The 18,729-nt window shown below is 45.2% G+C and overlaps 1 protein-coding gene across 6 annotated transcripts in view; it reads right to left on the minus strand.

The window, feature by feature from the left end:
• The window catches only part of LOC142254790 (trafficking protein particle complex subunit 13), a 101,660-nt gene that overhangs the window by 40,533 nt on the left and 42,398 nt on the right, over positions 1–18,729 (minus strand). For 5 of the 6 annotated variants that reach the window (XM_075326128.1, XM_075326120.1, XM_075326102.1 and 2 more), the window contains 3 exons: positions 2,046–2,114; positions 1,481–1,580; positions 178–262 (listed from right to left, as the gene is read on the minus strand). In XM_075326128.1, coding sequence (XP_075182243.1) covers positions 178–262; positions 1,481–1,580; positions 2,046–2,114 — 254 coding nt within the window. Of the gene's footprint in view, positions 1–177; positions 263–1,480; positions 1,581–2,045; positions 2,115–13,419; positions 14,213–18,729 lie in introns of those variants that run through there. The other variant, XM_075326134.1, reaches the window with a different exon arrangement.

Consider the following 18,729-nt stretch of genomic DNA (forward strand, 5'->3'; position numbering starts at 1 on the left):
TATACAGTACTCTGGAATGCAGTATATAAGGGCTCACGGGTGGTGGCTGTAGCTTATAGGGGAAAAACTTAGTGACCTGTACCCTTTAATGACCCTATATAAGTGAATAAAAGAAATTACTATTAAAACCATGGACCTCATTACAACCCCACGTCAGAAGGAGTTGGAGCAACTTACCTTGACTTGTATGTCTTTAACAATTTGATTGCTGTCATTGTGTACACTTATGTAGCTTGAAAAGGTCTCACCAAGAAAAATATTTCTGTTAAAATAGAATATCTTATCAGAAACATGGAAAAAATGCCCCAAATCTCCCCACATGTAATATTGTGAAAAAGAATAAGACATGGATATTTAGGAAGGGATTATTGCCTCGGAGTAATCTTCGACTCCGCTCTCTCCTTCAAGCCCCACATCCAAGCCCTTTTCACATCATGCAGACTACAACTCAAAAATATCTCCTGGAGTCATGCATTACTTAACCAAGAATCAGCAAAAGCACTCGTGCATGCCCTCATCATTTCCCATCTCGACTACTGCAACCTCCCTTCCAACACTCTTGCACCCTTCCAATCTATCCTAAAAACTCTGTCGCCAAATTAATCAATCTCTTGCCTCGATATTCTCTGGCCTTGCCACTCAGCCAATCTCTTCACTGGCTTCCCATTGCCCAAAGACTCCAGTTTAAAACACTAACCATGACATACAAAGCCATCCACAACCCGTCTCCTCCATACATCTCTGATCTAATCTCCTTATACCTACCTGCACATGCAACCTCAGATCCTGACAAGACCTCCTTATAAACTCTCTTCCCACAATCGAATCCAAAATTTCTCTTGCACTTCTCCCATACACTGGAGTGCTCTACCCCAGCATATTAGGCTCTCCGCTACCGTGAAAAGCTTCAAAAGGAACCTGAAGACCCACCTCTACCGACAAGCCTACAACCTACAATAACCCTCAGTCCAGTACACCACTGTGCAACCAGCGCTACCTTCCCCTACTGTATCCTCACCCATCCCTTGTAGACTGTGAGCCCTTGCAAGCAGGGTCCTCTCTCCTCCTGTACATGTTTGTGCCTTGTATTGTTCCTGAATATTGTACTTGTTTATATGTATACCCCTTTTCACTTGTAAAGCACCATGGAATACATGGAGCTATAATAATAATAATAATAAAAGCAGGCTGAGCCATTCACTTCAAGGAAGCCGTCGAAGTCACTGGACATTATCTGGTCTCTGTCCTGCCAGGATTTGTCTTTTAGACATAAACCATAATGCATGGAATCCTATTTTTGGGCGGGGGTTCCGACTACCCCTGACATAGTGGTCATTAGACGGCAATAACCTGACCCTAGAATGTGTTGTGGCCATGCTGTCCTCTTGAATTGATGAGATACACTGTTAAATTCACTGTACAAAGTCAAGTTTTCTTACTCTCACAACGTTGGATAGAAGAAAACAAGAAAATGTTTTACCCAAAGTTCTGCGGTAAGGTCAGCATTTCCCCCAGCATTAATATTTCGGCTCCCTTCACTGTGGAGGGGTCTTCCTTCATGAGATTATTAAAAAGATCACCTGGGAGTGAAACGCCAGATAAATCATCAGAATACATATACAAAGCAATCAGAAGGTAGAAAGTGGGAAATGCTGGATCCAAGTAAACAATAGTGCAATAGCGCAAATACGTCTATTCTGAGTGTGTATATATATATATATATAAATAAAAAATGGCGATAATGACTAGAGAATTGGATAAGGTTTGACCTGTTAAACCCTAACCAGGGGATGGCACCATTTATTAGTTCTGATCCAAGCAGCCCATAATACCGCACACTGATAGATCAGTACATAGGTGGCACAGTCTCCCAAGTCCCATTATATAACTACATGCAGCCAAATGGGGCACCTCTTGGAGACAGACATTAAAGGTGGAGCATATGAGAAGTGTGGGCATAAAATTTGGTAATTTCATCCACCATTTTATTACACAGAGATAAAGAACCCCAATCACGTGGTATATAGATGCTAAGGAACACTTACCTGGAAGGTCCCGCTCCTCACAGGTCACTGGGATATTGGTGAATAAGGTTGGCTTCGTAAGACGCATCACTGAAAGAAGAAAAAAAATTAAGTCATCTACATGTGATGTATTATGCGCTTTGTAATGTCTATGAAGTCCAGAAAACACTGCGGAGGGGGAAGCAAAAACAATCCATGAATGACGTTCATGCTGCAGATGATATAATCTGAGCAGATCCTCGACCACAGTGGAAAAATCTGCTAATGGGATTCGTGACGGTATTCCTGCCGCTGAAAAAAGGCGCTGCTAGACTAGAAGCGGAGCCGTAACGTAATGAAAACACACCTCAATGTAATTATTCTAGACATTTCATTACCTTGTGGCTACAAGATATTCTGGATGTAGGAGGACCTCATTGAATTAAAAGAAATCTGTCGCAGGTTTTTGGTATGTAATCTGAAGACAGCATGGGTTACCAGGGTTTAGCAATGGAGGGGCATCTCAGACACCCCCATTACAAACCTGGCAAGTATAGCGGTAAAAAAAAAAAAAAAAAAAAAGCTTATTCGAGTAAACACTCCCCCACACACCCTTGTTCACCAATTACTTCAGAAGAAATCCTCGTTCTGATGTAATCCAAAGAGTAATGACCCACGACACCCACAAATTCGTATGGAGCATTGTTCTGAGAAATTTCCAAGAACGCCCAATAGGTCACTGCCGTTCAGTGGCACCCCGGAATTTCTCAAGAGCGGCGACGTCACAGAGTTACTGACGTGCAATGTTAAACTTCCAGTGATCAGTATGTTGAGCGTGTGAGCGATGACACCAAATTATCACACCAGCTCCTCATTCACACCTGAAACCTTGTAATACTAATGAGTCACATGACATCGGGGAGGGAAAGTGGCTAAGTGGGCACAATATGTCCATTTTCAGTTAGGGGCGTACTCATGTTTGCAGTCAGCAGTTTACACATTAATGGCCGTGTTATAACACTGTTAGGCCGGGGCCACATGGGGAATCTACTGCGATCCTTGCATGACACTCGGCTCACGCTGGCAGCACAGCAGGAGCAGAGGGTCTTGCGATCTGACCACAGCTGCGGGAGGGGGCGGGCCGGCACTGAGGAGGGGGCGGGCCGGCACTGAGGAGGGGGCGGGCCGGCACTGAGGAGGGGGCGGGCCGGCACTGAGGAGGGGGCGGGCCGGCACTGAGGAGGGGGCGGGCCGGCACTGAGGAGGGGGCGGGCCGGCACTGAGGAGGGGGCGGGCCGGCACTGAGGAGGGGGCGGGCCGGCACTGAGGAGGGGGCGGGCCGGCACTGAGGAGGGGGCGGGCCGGCACTGAGGAGGGGGCGGGCCGGCACTGAGGAGGGGGCGGGCCGGCACTGAGGAGGGGGCGGGCCGGCACTGAGGAGGGGGCGGCCCGGCACTGAGGAGGGGGCGGCCCGGCACTGAGGAGGGGGCGGCCCGGCACTGAGGAGGGGGCGGCCCGGCACTGAGGAGGGGGCGGCCCGGCACCGAGGAGGGGGCGGCCCGGCACTGAGGAGGGGGCGGCCCGGCACTGAGGAGGGGGCGGCCCGGCACTGAGGAGGGGGCGGCCCGGCACTGAGGAGGGGGCGGCCCGGCACTGAGGAGGGGGCGGCCCGGCACTGAGGAGGGGGCGGCCCGGCACTGAGGAGGGGGCGGGCCGGATTTATCTCCCTCTCTCCTCTGTAGCCAGCTATTGCCATTCTCACCCTGCACTTGCGGTACACCAGTGTACGGCGAGTGAAGTGTGATATTTTTCTCTCACCCCATAGACTTGAATGGGTGCGAGAGAAACAAAGATCGCATTACACCTGCAGCATGCTGCGATTGTTTTCTCGGTCCGATTAGGGCTGAGAAAATAATTGCTCATGTGCACTGACACACAGGCTAATATTGGTCCGAGTGGAATGCGATGTTATATCGCACTCCACTCACACCGATTTTCATGCCGTGTGTCTTAGGTCTTATACAAGCTGTACACTGACTAATGTACATAGTATCAAAGTGTCATATCTTCAGTGTTGTCCCATGAAAAGTAATAAAATATTTACAAAAATGTGAGGGGTGTACTTATTTTCGTGATAAAAGAATCTGCACAAGGTATAAAGTCCACCGGCTCAGGATACAGCATCCCTTCAAATAACAAATGAAGGTAATACACTAATATCTTGTAAAATTTCACTTTTAATCAATAAAAAGATAGACATTACAAAATTCATTTGTAATATTAAAAGTGCAGTTTGTAAACAGAACAAGGAATCATAGAAATAAATACAGATAACTAAAGAAACCGGAAAATGTTTCTAAGCAGGCCGGATTACTCCTAATCGGCAGGTCAATTTTAGTAAGTTCCAACATTCTTCATAATATAGTAATTCTGGATAATTCAGCTTTTTGCCGTTCCTTTGTTATCCCTCCTAGATGTTTATGAATAAATTGACAACTGGGTGTTCCCAGCTGGGGGCGTGTTCATGCGGTCTTACCTTACCCAATCAGAACAGATGTCAGACTATACGGACACGCCCCCGAACACACGGTTATCTAATTATTCATACGTTTTTAGTAAGACATTAAAAGGAACAGCACAATGGTGAGATAAAAGTCTCCATAACTGGTATTTTCTGATGAATGCAAACATTTACCAAAACAGACGTGAGCTCATTAAAAGGAATGTGTCCGCAGAAAAGGATTATTTTTTGTGTTCCATTTTTTTAAATTTATTATAAAAAGAAAATTCGGAATCTTGTAGTTTATACACTGGCCTCTGAGGCTGTTAGGCTTGTATTTCCTGAGTTTTCCTCAAGGCTCCTCATCCTCTGTTCACAGCTGATATAGTCCCTGCTCCCCCTCCCTTTACAATCACTTTGCACACGCTCATTAGACACTTCAATACAAAAGAAGGGGCTGAGATCTGCCCTTTGCTGCTAATGTACATTAGCACTTACTGAAAAAGGAGGTTTAACCTCTTACCAAACATTTATTTAATGTGGCGTCACTAATTCTATAGTCCTGTGCAGAGACTCATCATTCTCCCCACTGGGGCTCACAATCTAAATCACCCAAAAAAAAAAAAATGCAATAAACATTGGATCTATTCCAACATTGTGTCAAACATCAGCTCAGGCCGCAAAAAACGGTCCTCGCATGGTTCCATCGACTGAGAAATGAAAACTTTACTAGTCTTGGAAAATGACAATTGAATTTTTGTTTCTACCATTTAAAAAACAAACACAGACTATGCATTTTTTTTTATGGCTGTAATCATACTGACCTGAAGAATCCTGCTGCCAAGTAGTTTTTACCATATCCTCAATGGTATAAACACAAAAAGCAAAAAAATAATTGAGGAGCACTTTTTTGGGGGCAACTTTGCTGCATTTGGAATTTTTGCACTGATTCCGGCGCCATTTTACTGAACACTTGGAGAAAAACTTGAATAGTACTGCGCATGCGCCAGACAGTGCTAATCGTGGCGGCAGAGGGTAATAATGTAAACAGAGGGGAGGCAGGGAGATAGCGGGAGGAATCATTAGAGGAGACCCGACCCCCAAAGTCCTGCTCCGATGCTCAATGCAATGCACCAGTGACGTCATTTTCAGATGTTTGGACAAAGATTACTTTGCAATCAAGACTGATTTATCAGCAAAAAGTATCATGGTAATGAACGAGTCTCGAAATACTCGGATTTGTCATACTCATAACAAGTACTTGTGTATTCATTCCAAATAGTGTGTGCAATGCAAGTCAATGGGGAATACTCACAATGTAACAAGTAACCCGAATGCCGTACTATTCGTGCGAGTAGCGAATAGTGCAGAATCGGGCTACTCGTTACATTGCGAGTATTCCCCATTGACTTGCATTGCACACACTATTTGGAATGAATACGGGAGTATTAAACAGTACTTGTTACGAGTATCGCGCATCCGAGTATTTCGAAACGCGCTCATCATTACGAGCGACATTATGGTACTACCTTTAATTTATAAGGCAAAAACCTGGTGGTTGGTTCCCTGTAAGTGACCCTTGGGCCACAAACAGCAATAACGAATCAGTCCCTAATCCAAGCCGGGTTTCTGTTGGAAGGATTTGCCATCTCTCTCTTGTAATCTGGACACAGCGATATAAAAAGAAACGTGAATGTGAAATAAGAACATAGATTCGGCTCACACGGGCATCCTGGGTTTAGTTTATACCAGACATCGCTGACAAAGGTGGATCCATGTCCAAACAAACGCCGTCCAATTGTAATCAATCTCGTGTGGAGTTTCTGGTAAAATATAAGATACCAGAAAACTCGCCACTAGGTACACATAAAGAAGCAACCATTTCATGGCAAATGCTAGGACTTGCAAAATAAATTAATTGATACCTAAAACGTAGAAATTATGTCATAATGGTTCTAAAAGATAAAAAACAATTCACATGACTTAAAAGGGATTTCCATTTTCAAGCAGCTGCAAGAAAAAAACCCAAAACAAACAGATTTTCTCCCCCTCCCCAGGTCCATCATGGAGTCTCCTCAGCTGCCCCCAATGTTTTATTATCAGCAGCACTGCAGACAATATTTTTTTTAAAATATTATATTATATATATATATATATATATATATATATATATATATATATATATATATATATATATATATATATATATATATATATATATATATATATATACACAGTTAGGTCCAGAAATATTTGGACAGTGACACAAGTTTTGTTATTTTAGCTGTTTACAAAAATATGTTCAGAAATACAATTATATATATAATATGGGCTGAAAGTGCACACTCCCAGCTGCAATATGAGAGTTTTCACATCCAAATTGGAGAAAGGGTTTAGGAATCATAGCTCTGTAATGCATAGCCTCCTCTTTTTCAAGGGACCAAAAGTAATTGGACAAGGGACTCTAAGGGCTGCAATTAACTCTGAAGGCGTCTCCCTCGTTAACCTGTAATCAATGAAGTAGTTAAAAGGTCTGGAGTTGATTACAGGTGTGTGGTTTTGCATTTGGAAGCTGTTGCTGTGACCAGACAACATGCGGTCTAAGGAACTCTCAATTGAGGTGAAGCAGAACATCCTGAGGCTGAAAAAAAAAGAAAAAATTCATCAGAGAGATAGCAGACATGCTTGCAGTAGCAAAATCAACAGTCGGGTACATTCTGAGAAAAAAGGAATTGACTGGTGAGCTTAGGAACTCAAAAAGGCCTGGGCGTCCACGGATGACAACAGTGGTGGATGATCGCCGCATACTTTCTTTGTTGAAGAAGAACCCGTTCACAACATCAACTGAAGTCCAGAACACTCTCAGTGAAGTAGGTGTATCTGTCTCTAAGTCAACAGTAAAGAGAAGACTCCATGAAAGTAAATACAAAGGGTTCATATCTAGATGCAAACCATTCATCAATTCCAAAAATAGACAGGCCAGAGTTAAATTTGCTGAAAAACACCTCATGAAGCCAGCTCAGTTCTGGAAAAGTATTCTATGGACAGATGAGACAAAGATCAACCTGTACCAGAATGATGGGAAGAAAAAAGTTTGGAGAAGAAAGGGAATGGCACATGATCCAAGGAACACCACATCCTCTGTAAAACATGGTGGAGGCAACGTGATGGCATGGGCATGCATGGCTTTCAATGGCACTGGGTCACTTGTGTTTATTGATGACATAACAGCAGACAAGAGTAGCCGGATGAATTCTGAAGTGTACCGGGATATACTTTCAGCCCAGATTCAGCCAAATGCCGCAAAGTTGATCGGACGGCGCTTCATAGTACAGATGGACAATGACCCCAAGCATACAGCCAAAGCTACCCAGGAGTTCATGAGTGCAAAAAAGTGGAACATTCTGCAATGGCCAAGTCAATCACCAGATCTTAACCCAATTGAGCATGCATTTCACTTGCTCAAATCCAGACTTAAGACGGAAAGACCCACAAACAAGCAAGACCTGAAGGCTGCGGCTGTAAAGGCCTGGCAAAGCATTAAGAAGGAGGAAACCCAGCGTTTGGTGATGTCCATGGGTTCCAGACTTAAGGCAGTGATTGCCTCCAAAGGATTCGCAACAAAATATTGAAAATAAAAAATTTTTTTTTGGGTTTGGTTTATTTGTCCAATTACTTTTGACCTCCTAAAATGTGGAGTGTTTGTAAAGAAATGTGTACAATTCCTACAATTTCTATCAGATATTTTTGTTCAAACCTTCAAATTAAACGTTACAATCTGCACTTGAATTCTGTTGTAGAGGTTTCATTTCAAATCCAATGTGGTGGCATGCAGAGCCCAACTCGCGAAAATTGTGTCACTGTCCAAATATTTCTGGACCTAACTGTATATATAAAAACTGCAGCCGGGGGACAAAAATTCTCTAAAATGTGAAAATACATTTAAAAACAAGCCACATTATAATATAATATGACCTACAACGAGCCGGCTCCTTGCTCTGTGACTTATTTAGTGCATCTCTGCTGAGCAGATTGATAAATTAGATATTTTACCACCAAACTATATAACTTGTAGCTTATTTATATAAATTCCGGCACATTCTGGGCTCAATCCTACTGAACTGCGTTTCAAAGTATGGGTGTACATAGGGAAGTAAGGCTATGTCCGCACTTTGCGTCGTCCTAGTTCTAAACGCATCCTCTGGCAGAAATTGCTTTTGCCAAAGTTGCTTTTGACCACAAAATCGCGGCAAATATGCGTGCGTTTTTACAGATTTTAGCTGCGTTTTTAGCACTTTTAACTTGCGTTTCCATTGCTTAAAGTCAGATGCCTTTTGAATAAATAAAGTTTTGACATACAAAAACTATGAAAAAAGGGGGAAAAAAATTGAAAATCTAATTTAAATCATAACGAAAATAGTTATATTTAATATAATTATAGCGGTTTTATACTATTTATCGCTATAATTCCAAAAAAATTAATATTTTTCATTAATTTAATTGTTGGACTATGTTTGTGTAAAGGGACAAATCATTCCATTATTTTGATGTCAGAAACGCATGGTTTCTGCAGCTAAAAAGCATGTAAAACGCTGGAATTTTGATGTTTCTTGCTTTTTACAACTTCTCATTGACTTCAATGTTATCAAAACGCAGCCCAAATGGCAAAAACAATTGACATGCTGCTTCTTTGAACGCAGAGTTTTTGCCCAAAATTATGCAAATTAAACACAGCGTTTTGAACCGCAAAGTGCGGAGAAGAAATCCACTTTTCCCATAGACTTTGCTGGAAAATCAAAAAGCGTGCATTTTGGCATGAAAAGGCTGCAGTTCAAAACGCTGCAGAAAAGCAGGTGAAAATGCAAAGTGCGGACATAGCCTAAGGGTAGCCCTCCTGTTTAAAGGGGTAGTCCCATCTAAAATGACAGGTCTGCAGATACTCTGACTGCAGACTTGTGACATTGCCCAAACTGTGCACTGCAAGGATTCTCCGGTGTCAGAGCTGGGAACAGCGGTAACGTGGCCACGAGTATGGCTAGTGTTACACATCCGGCATGTCGCTGGATCCAGCACACTCCAGTACGGTGTAATACTGTACAATGGCATCGCGGCACCTCCGGTCACATGCTCCTCTCACATGACAGACATGTGACCGGAGCTTGCCACGATGCCATTGTACAGTATTAAAACTGTACTGGAGTGTGTCGGATGTGTGAAACTAGCCTATGGGATATGAAGACTCCCAGCCAGAATAGGACTAGATTGGTGCAGCCTCACACAATGCAAGTGTATTCAGTAAGGACACTCTCCTCTAGTGAGATTCTGGCCAGGAGTCTGCATATCACATACTAGTGGCTACGTTACCGCCATTCCCGGCTCCAACAACAGAGAATCCTCGCAGTCCATAGTGTGATGAGACAAGTCTGCAGTCAAAGACTGCACACTATTTTAGATCAGATAACCCCCCCCAATGAAGGTCAAACCCCCCCCCCCTTCCTCCTGGGGAAAAAAAAAGGCTTTGTTGCCTATCAAGCATGCAGTTCTATTAACAGTAAATTTAAAAAGGACAACTAACTGCCTGAAGAGGAAATGACTTGGAGGTTGTCCACTAGTTTTAAATTTCTGGTCTATCATTCGGATAGGTCATCATGTCTGATCGGCCGGGGTCAGACACCCACACCCTCGCCTATCAGTTGTATTCGGTGGCGGCAGTGGCAGTTTGAAATTCTCAGTTCCGGAGCTGCCCAGTCTTCTGATGGTGTGGCTGTGTACTGCAAATCCGCCTCCTATTCATTTGAATGGGAGGCGGATGTGCATTACGTGGCCAGGCCACGGTTGTTATCATAAGACAGGGCAGCTCCAGAACGGAGCATTTCTGGTTACCTGCTGATGCCGAGAACAAATGATCAGTGGGGGTGCGGGATGTTGGACCCCAGGCGATCAGACATTAAGGATAAGCCAGCAATGTAATGGCCATGTAATCACGTGCACAGCCTCCATCCCAAGCCTATCACTGGCCTCCTTACAGCCTCTGCCCTTGTTAAGGGTAACAGCAATCTCTGCATGCCCTGATCTGGGAGTTCTCACCCCGGGTATAGTATTTCCTGACCCTGGGCGGACTCCGGCCTCTCTACACACCACACTATAGGTTCTTCATACTACTTTGTAGTGGATTGGGTTCCCCTATTCAGGATGATTTATCTCATAACTATTGTGATGTCCCATTATATGGTGGTTGTTTGAGGCCATTATCATCTGCCTTGTGAGACATATGTATACATATGTTTTCTGCTGTTCTATTTTGTTATGTATCGCTGTATGGGTCTGTAATGTATAATTGTATTGTCCATTGTGACTATTACTTATGGCAATTATGTCATACATTGAGGCTTTTTTGTGTCATTTTAAACTTTTTTAACCTTGCTTGTTGTGTTTGGCACTAGTTTCATATGTTAAGGTACAGTGGAACCTCGGTTTACGAGTAATTGGTGTGCGAGTATTTCGCTATACGAGCAAAGCTTTCTGTAAATTTGTAACTCGATTTACGAGCAAGCTTTGCTGTACGAGCAAAATAGTCAAAGCACACACTTCCGGTTCCGTACATCCACTGCGCTCTGACCCGCTCTTGCAGTCTACACAAACACACACAAGCACGCATAAACACGCACGCACACACACATATTATGCTCACCTTACCTTACATCGCCGGCCTGCTGGATCTTGTAGTTCGCCAGTACGGGCTGTGTATCGGTTAACCAAGGCGACCGATGCAGGACCTTCAGCTCCCAGCGCACTGACGTTAAAGGCAGGAGCCACTTGCCTCTGATTGGCCAGCGCGCTGCCTTTGAGTAGCGCCCGAAAGGGGAAGGTCCTCCCTCGTCGCGATGCTTGCCGATAAACATGCTGTACCTGTGGACTACAAGACCCAGGAGGCCGGCGATGGAACGGAAGGTACACATTATGCTCACCTTACCTTCCGTTCCATCACCGGCCTCATGGTTCATCACCATTGGCGACGAGGGAGGAAATTCCCCTGTCAGGCGCTACTCAAAGGCAGCGCGCTGGCCAGAGGCAAGCAGCTCCTGCCTTTAACGTCAGCGCGCTCGGAGCTGAAGGTTACGTATCGGTCGCCTTTGTTACCCGATACACAGCCCGTACCGGCGAACTACAAGATCCAGCAGGCAGACGATGGAACGGAAGGTAAGGTGAGCATAATGTGCGTGTTTGAACGTGTGTGGAATGGCACAATAAGGGACCAGGATAAAAGATTTAACAAGTTGTGGAACAAATTGTCTGCATTGCAATGAATTCCTATGGGAAATTTTGCTTTGCTGAGCGAGTAACTTTGTTAACAAGCACACTCCCAGAACGGATTGTTCGCGTTAACCAAGGTTCCACTGTATATCTAATTCCTGGTGTGCACAGGTTTACATGCGGAGCTTTTTTCCTTCTCCTTATGCATTTACTGGTCTGCATGATGTGGCACCCGTGATTGTTATTGATAGTACGTCGGCACACCCCATTTCAAATTCATCAATGTAGTGGCCAACATCTTTAAAATAGTTTGTATGCAGGAAACCAATTAGAAACAACTGAGAAATTTTGTGGGAGAGTGAAATGCATGATCAAATGAATATATAAGAAATGAAAAAAAATATCCCATAATTACAATCACAACACAAAAATTAGAACCTTGAATGACCGGACAAAATCGCTGGGAATATATGAACAAAGAAGAAAAGAGGCGATCAAAATGTCCGTACAGGATAAATCATTATTGGACCAAAAAGTGCGGTGAAATAAACCATTATTATCCAAAAGATATACAGAACGCAACTAGGTCTTATTCTTCCAGGGTCAGAGGCCATACATTGTGTTGGTATAGGTCTATATCCTTTTGTACCAATGAGGCCCAGTTGCGTTCTGTATGTTTTGAATAATAAGCTATTATTCAAAAGATATACAGAACGCAACTGGGCCTCATTGGTACAAAAGGATATAGACCTATACCAACACAATGTATGGCCTCTGACCCTGGAAGAATAAGACCTAGTTGCGTTCTGTGTATATCTTTTGGATAATAATGGTTTATTTCACTGCACTATTTGGTCCAATAAAGAATCATATACGGATGTTTAATCGCCTCTTTTCTTTTGTTTGTTCATGAAGTCAGTTAGGCCTAATTTTATTGAAGGCACATTAAAAAAAATAAATAAATAAAAAGGTGTCTATACACATTAGGTAACTGTAAACACAATCATGAAAGCAGTTTGGGCTCAACTTATTTCTGGACCAACATCTAATAGCAGACGGTGGGCAAAAGAAGAGATCAGGCATGGTGGACATCAACATGGCCAGTCAAGCGTTCCACAAACCACTATCAGAGGGGGGTGGTCTCCTGCTGACCATTAAAATCAGCCCACAAAGCCTGAATGAAACATGCATGAAGGAGATGGTAGAAATGGAGGCCAGCTGAACAAGCGTCGACCTGAGAGCCCTCAGTATGGATATCTTCAGTTGTTGGCCAACAGGTCCCATCTCCTATCACTCTATAACACAAGTGGTAACCATTAGGGACGATCGAATACCTCAAATATTTGGCTTTGTGAATATTTTCCGAATAGGTCGCCACTACTCGATGTGCAATGTAAGTCTATGAGAAACCCGAATAACTATTCGGAACTATTCGGGCTTCCCATTGACTTAAATTGCGCATCGAATATTCGCATAGCGGCGACCGATTTGGAAAATATTCGCAAAGCCGAATATTTGAGGTATTCGATCATCCCTAGTAACCATATTGGTTTATGGCCACTTTCTAGTTTAAACTAGGTTTCATACATTGCCCTTAGTGACTCCAATATTAGATTTTACCATATACCCAACATATAGACAATTTCTACCAAAGTCACATATGTAATATAACCCCATGTTTGCGGACAGTGAAGTCAATTTTGCGGGTCAGTTGTAGCCGTGAGGTCAGTAACTTTCCGACATGCTCGCAGTAGCGCAGGTCACAGAATATCCAGACCTCCCGGATGTCCCGCTGCATTGTGGCGTTACAGCTCGGGAGGACCCCGCGTCTGGTCATTCTGCTCACAGTATCCCAGACGTCCTCTAAACTCCGATCACCACAAACTGAAGGCAGAATGGTCCATCTTCCCCTCTGATACAGATTAAGCCGCAGTCTATCCAAGATGCATTTCAGCTCCGGAGAAGGAGGAACGACTGAATCTTTGCTCCCAACTCTTTGAGTGCACACACTCCATGACCGCACATACGTGTCCTCCTTGTCACATACGATGTCCTCCTTCTCTGTCGCTGCCACTTTCTTGTCATCATCACTATGTATATTTGCCTTAAACTCTAACAGATTTGGGGTAGGATCAGAACGTATAAAAGGGACCACATTGGCTGGATCAAAGGCGCCATGATCAACCTGGGAGGATGGATCCACTGCAATCAGCGGAGGACGGTTTTGAGGTTTTACAGTACATGTTGACAAATTATTTGGAAACCATGGAACAAATTTTGGCAAGATCCGGAGAGGAAACTCTTCCAGTGAGCCGGCCGCCAGCTTTTGTAAACTCTCAGAGGTATTTTGCTCAGGTCGGTAATGTACGACGACTTCCATTTGTAGTAAATCCACAGAGGGCGACGTCACTGTCGGTGCACCAGCCAAGACATTTCTCATACACCTTTCCGCTTGTCACAGGGCATAATTTTATATTCACACAGATGTCAATAGGGCGTCTCGGTGCAGCTCACTGTCTTCTAGGTCTTCTTATCATATATGACGTGGACCTGAAGCAGAAGTACGGCACATAATAGGTGGGATACTGTACGTCTGGGGTCAGCTTACAAATGGGCAGCACCCAGATACCCAGGGCACTGCTGGGGAAGGGTATATACCAATTATTACATATATACAATTCTATACAAAATTAAAGTGTTAAAAGTTTTAAAAAATAAACACAAAAGGAAAACAATTCAAAGTGCATACAAGGTATTAGATTCTTGTCATTGAGAAGGGGGTGACCATTTGAGGTGGCTGCTTTTATTAGGCACAGGACCCATCTAGTTATACCACTGCCTCCTCAAACACTAAGGTTACGTGCCCACGAGCAGGGTTCACAGCGTCTTGGAAGTGTCCAAAGTGCTGCGTTGTACAGTACAAGCACAGTGGATGGGATTTCTAGAAATCTCCTGCAACAAAAACTTCCCGAGCCGCAGCATGACAATTCTTTGCTGCGGAGTTGCGATTGTTCTCAGCAGGAACACAACGAGAGACCGCAACTGCCCGAGCCCGGATCGTGAGCACAGCCAGATGCGGTATCCTGCGGAGAGGACTCGCAGCCCTACAGATCAGGACACAACGGGACCTGATCGTGTGCACATATCCTGAAAATACAGAAGCCTTGTAGACAGCAGTGATGTACACATCTTTATTTGTAGCAAAACATGGAAGACTTTAAAATGAAATGTGTGACATGCTGTGCCCCTCAGAGAAGGCTCTGTTCTTTGACGTGGTTTACTCAACATAGAAATATTTTTCCTATTACTTCCGAGTAGTAAAGGAAAACAAAAAACTAACTGGCGTTACTCACTCTCCCCAGGTCCAGCGCGGACTCTCCACCCCTGCCCTGGACTCTTGTGTGCTCTGCAGTGCTGACATTAAGGCTGCTTTCACACATCCGTTTTTCGCCAAGCGGCACAATCCGGTAAAAAAACAGAAAGAATGGATCCAGCATTTATTGCCGTCGGATCCATTCTTTCCGCCATAGGCTTGTATTAGCGCCAAATTGTGCCGCATGGCTTTGCATTGCATCCGGCTTTTGCCGCACCCGGCGTAAATAGCTGATCCGGCGGCCGGATGGAACACTGCTTTCAGTGTTTTTTTGTCTCTGGCGAAAAAACGCATGGCGCCGGATCCGGCGCCAAGCGTTACAATGAAAGCCTATGGGCGCCGGATCCCTCATCATCCGGCATATGACGGAATCCAACAATGGATACTTTTTTTGAACTGTGCATGCTCAGTAGCACAACGGATACGTGAAAAGATGGAACGCACGCATGGAAAAAACTGATGCAACGGATCCGTTGCATGAGTTTTTTTGCTGGATTGTGCCGAATGCCAAAAAACAGATGTGTGAAAGCAGCCTAAAGGCCCAGTCACACACAACGACTTACCAGCGATCCCGAAAACGATGCGACCTGATAGGGATCGCAGGTAAGTCGCTGGGAGGTCGCTGGTGAGATGTCACACAGTCAGATCTTACCAGCGATGCAGGAACGATACAGGTCGCAGTAGTGACCTGTATAATGATCTCAGCAGTTACTGTGGCCCTGTCACACAGTGTCAAACACAGCGATGTGTCCTGCCCAGCAGGATATCGCCTTTGAAGAAAATGACCTGGACCATTCTGCAACGACCGGCGACCTCACAGCAGGGGCCTGATCGCTGGTAGATGTCACACATAACAAGATCGCTAACAGGATCGCTACTGCGTCACGGAAACCGTGACTCAGCTGCGATCTCGCTAGCGATCTCGTTATGTGTGACGGTACCTTAAGGGCGGCTTTGCACGTTGCGACATCGCAAACCGATACTGCGATGTCGCACGCGATAGTCCCCGCCCCCGTCGCCTGTACGATATCGTGTGATAGCTAATTATCGCTACGCCAGCTTCACATGCACTCACCTGCCCTGCGACCGTCGCTCTGGCCGGCGACCCGCCTCCTTCCTAAGGGGTCGGGTCGTGCGGCGTCACTGCGACGTCACACGGCAGGCGGCCAATAGGGGCGGAGATGAGCAGGATGTAAACATCCCGCAGACCTCCTTCCTTCCGCATATCCTACGGAAGCCGCAGAGACACCGGTAGGAGATGTTCCTCGCTCCTGCGGCTTCACACACAGCGATGTGTGCTGCCGCAGGAGCGAGGAACAATATCGGACCGTCGCGTCAGCGTAATTATGGATTACGCCGACGCTGCACCGATGATACGATTACGACGCTTTTGCGCTCGTTAATCGTATCATCTAGGCTTTACACACTACGATGTCGCATGCGATGCCGGAAGTGCGTCATTTTCAATTTGACCCCACCGACATCGCACCTGCGATGTCGTAGTGTGCAAAGCCGCCCTTAGGGTATGTGCGCACTAGGCGTTTTTTTCACGCTGCGTTTTTATGTGCGTTTTTGTCTAAAAAACGCACCCGCGGCTAAAAAAACGCGGCAAAAACGCATGCGTTTTTGCCGCGATTTGGTGCGTTTTTTGCTGCGTTTTTGCTCACTGCGTTTTTAATCAGTGCACAATGCCATTAAAGATTGTTGATGAAAAAAAAAAAAAAAGGTCTGATGTCATTTCCTTCTTCAAAATGTTCATTGTATGCAGGAGAGCAGACAGCTGCAGAACTAGTGTATGCAGGAGAGCAGACAGCAGCTTTCTAACTACAAGTCTCAGCATCCTCCATTCACTAGTGTATGCAGGAGAGCAGACAGCAGCTGCAGAACTACAAGTCTCAGCATCCTCCATTCACTAGTGTAAGCAGGAGAGCAGACAGCAGCTGCAGAACTACAAGTCTCAGCATCCTCCATTCACTAGTGTAAGCAGGAGAGCAGACAGCAGCTGCAGAACTACAAGTCTCAGCATCCTCCATTCACTAGTGTATGCAGGAGAGCAGACAGCAGCTGCAGAACTACAAGTCTCAGCATCCTCCATTCACTAGTGTATGGAGGAGAGCAGACAGCAGCTGCAGAACTACAAGTCTCAGCATCCTCCATTCACTAGTGTATGCAGGAGAGCAGACAGCAGCTGCAGAACTACAAGGCTCAGCATCCTCCATCCAGGACTGTATGCAGTTTTTTGCCCAAAAAGAAAAAAAAAATGACATGGGCTTCGCCATATTTTTGTATGCTAGCCGGGTACAGCAGGCAGGTACGGGCTTGCCCCCAACCCCCAGCTGCCTATTTGTACCCGGCTGGGAACCAAAAATATAGAGAAGCCCTTTTTTTTTAATTATTTCATGAAATAATTAAAAAAAAAAAAAATGACGTGGGCTTCGCCTAATTTTTGAGTCCAGCCGGGTACAACTAGGCAGCTGGGGATTGGAATCCACAGTGCAGGGTACCCAAGCTTTCTGGGCACCCCCACTGCGAATTGCAGTCCGCAGCCACCCCAGAAAATGGCGCTTTCATAGAAGCGCCATCTTCTGGCGCTGTATCCAACTCTTCTAGCTGCCCTGGTGACGGGTGGCTAGCTAGGTAATAATGGAGTTAGGGCTAGCTGTATATTATCAGCTAGCCCTAAGCCCGAAATTCATGGTGTCACGCCAATATTAGACATGGCCACCATGAATTTCTAGTAATGATAAAAAAAAAAAACAACAGAGAAAAATATTTTTATTAGAAATAAAACACAACACAATTAGTGACTCCATCTTTATTGAAATAAACCCCCCTCCGCAGTAATCCTGGGTCAGGGTCCCGCGCCGTCCAATAAGGATCCAATATCATCTGATCGGTTTGCTGGAAGGCAAAGCGATCAGATGATGTGTCAGGATCAAGTGCCTGAATCCCATCACACATCAGCTGATTGTATAAAAGCCGGTTATACAATCAGCTGATGCATCAGTAGAAAAAAAAAAACAAAAAAAAAAAAAAACACATACTCACTTATGTGCTGATTACCGGCAGCTCCTGGAGCGATCGATTGGACAGGAGTCTGATCCTATACGATCGCTGCCGGAGCTGCCGGTAATCAGCTGATGAAGTCCCCTGACGACAGGATCAGCTGATAGCCGGCCGGGCGCGAAAAAGCCGGCGAGACTACGATCAGCTGATGCGTCAGGTGACTGCATCAGGTGATCCACCGCCAGGTCCTGCAAGCAAGGTCCTGCCCCGGGGAGACTGCACACAGCCAGAGCGGCGGGACCGGGAGGAGCTGGGAGCGGGCATGGCACCGGGACCCTGCGGACAGGTGAGTATATGACATTTTTTTTTTTCTACTGTTCACTTTGTTTTTCGCCGCTGCCTCCACCTCCCGCCCAGACATGGCGCCGCACGGAGCTGACGTGCACAGGACGGGAGGTGGAGGCAGCGGTGACGGTACCGGGAGGATTCCTGCTTCTGTGTTTACCAACAGAAGGAATCCTCTTCCTGTACACGTCACTGTAGTACCCACCCCTTGCGTTTATAGCTGCGTTTTTAGTCATAGAAACGCGGCT

This window comes from Anomaloglossus baeobatrachus, chromosome 1 (genome assembly GCF_048569485.1).
Source record: "Anomaloglossus baeobatrachus isolate aAnoBae1 chromosome 1, aAnoBae1.hap1, whole genome shotgun sequence".
NCBI lineage: Eukaryota > Metazoa > Chordata > Amphibia > Anura > Aromobatidae > Anomaloglossus > Anomaloglossus baeobatrachus.